Source organism: Aplysia californica, unplaced genomic scaffold (assembly GCF_000002075.1).
Source record: "Aplysia californica isolate F4 #8 unplaced genomic scaffold, AplCal3.0 scaffold00240, whole genome shotgun sequence".
NCBI classification, from domain to species: Eukaryota; Metazoa; Mollusca; class Gastropoda; order Aplysiida; family Aplysiidae; genus Aplysia; species Aplysia californica.
The window spans coordinates 40,114-41,895 of record NW_004797510.1 but is presented as its reverse complement, the minus strand read 5'-3'; the positions used below and the strand labels follow the sequence as shown (position 1 = coordinate 41,895).

Below are 1,782 nucleotides of genomic sequence, written 5' to 3'. Positions count from 1 at the left end.
AAGGGGGCGGTGGGGGGGGGAGGTGTTGGTATTTGGATTCGGGAGGAGAGAGAGGGTGGAGTGGTTATGGGAGGTTCCCATGACACCCACATCTTTTCATACTTCTTTCTTTTTAAAAGTTCTATAGGCCCTATACGCTTTGATTCGGTCAATAAGAAATAAACCACCTTTTTTTTTAAAGCCCATATCTCTATCTCTATCTATTTAATAATACATTTATTTGTAGATCTAGTTGTAGAAAGAACGCCGTATTATTGCAATTTAGTAATTTAGATATAGTACGCCACGGCGCCCATGTAAACAAAAATAAATAAACAAGAACCAAGCCTCGCCTGTCGCGTATGAGAGAGAGAGAGAGAGAGAAAACATGCCTAGCCCATTGCTTTAGCATGAACTCCTTCACACAACTTGCCACAAAAAACATGGCGGACACCGCTGTCAAATGTGGCCATCGCGCAGCAAGGTGAGAGAGGGGCGTACTGTATCTAGTAGTACTATAGTGTACATCTATGGGACACACCCCATAGCACAGCCGTGGCTAAAATACCATGGGGAAGCATTCCAAAGAAAGACCTGTACATAATATATGGACTCCATTATCAAGTACATGTGTAATAGTACTCTATATAAATAATGATAATATGCCGCAGGACAGCAGTTCAGGTTAAGTGGGCTCCATTTTTATTGGAACTGCTGTGGTCTCTGGCCAAATGTTGTAACTGGCTTTGTTGGATTCAAGTAAATTGTTTACTTCAACGGTTCATAAGTCGCTACCTTAAAATTACAACGTTCTATGCGATTAGTATAGTAATGTGTTCTCAAAATTATAATTTTTTGTTGTGTAGCATTGAATCGTCTATTGTGTTGCATATTGTATTTATACTATTAAACAAAACGGATAGTCGAGAACGGTTTTATTTAAAAAAAATTATATCCACTTTTTAACGGACGGACAGACAGACAGACAGACAGACAGACAGACAGGGATGGGAGGATGTAAGTCCATTATTCAATCATTGCCATCCATCTTTGCATCTTTTGTCCAATGTGCAGTCGAAACTACCTACATACTGATCTTAACGTTTTTGATTGATTGATTGATTGACTGATTGATTGATCGATTGATTTATTGATTGATTGATTGATTCCTACATTTTTGTTTGTTCTTTTCAGACGAATTCGACGAAGTATGTAGAAGTAAGGACTACTTTCACGCTCTACTGATCAGTGACCCCGCCAATCAAAACGCACTCGAGGAGTGGAAGTGTAAAGGTCCTAACAAATTCAAGTGAGACCATAAAGCATGTATTTTTTAGCCTTTCTTTACTGTTAAAGTGCCTAACGTGCGGGTCGACACAGGCTGATCATTTAAAAGACAGAAAATGTGGTAAGGATTATGAGATAACGACTGTTGAAAAGGGGGTACCAAAAATATGTCAATTAATGATGTATACGTCTGTGACCAGATATCCTTGTGATATATACCGTTACTGAAAGGAGGGCACCTCTTACTGGCGTGCACTCGTTATTTTGAAAGCCAGAATAAGTATAACCTATAATATTTGATCAAATCCTTCAAACCATCACGTTAAATAAGAAAAAATTCCCACAATTCAGCACGTACTGTATTGTGCTCACTAGCCCGCGGCTCCTATAATGAAAAAGAAGTGTGTCGTGGGTAATATTTTCTGACGAGCTTTATAGAAGGTAGAGAGAGAGCGAGAGTAAGAGCAAAGATGAGGACGAGGGTGGGAGAGAGGGAGTGAGAGAGAGAGAGAGGGG

The 1,782-nt window shown here is 39.6% G+C and overlaps 1 protein-coding gene across 1 annotated transcript in view; it reads left to right on the top strand.

Moving 5' to 3' along the window:
• Positions 1-1,782, top strand: part of LOC101854641 (latent-transforming growth factor beta-binding protein 4) — a 33,584-nt gene that overhangs the window by 19,013 nt on the left and 12,789 nt on the right. The window contains exon 4 of the mRNA XM_005100201.3: positions 1,174-1,288. Coding sequence (XP_005100258.1) covers positions 1,174-1,288 — 115 coding nt within the window. The remainder of the gene's footprint in view (positions 1-1,173; positions 1,289-1,782) is intronic.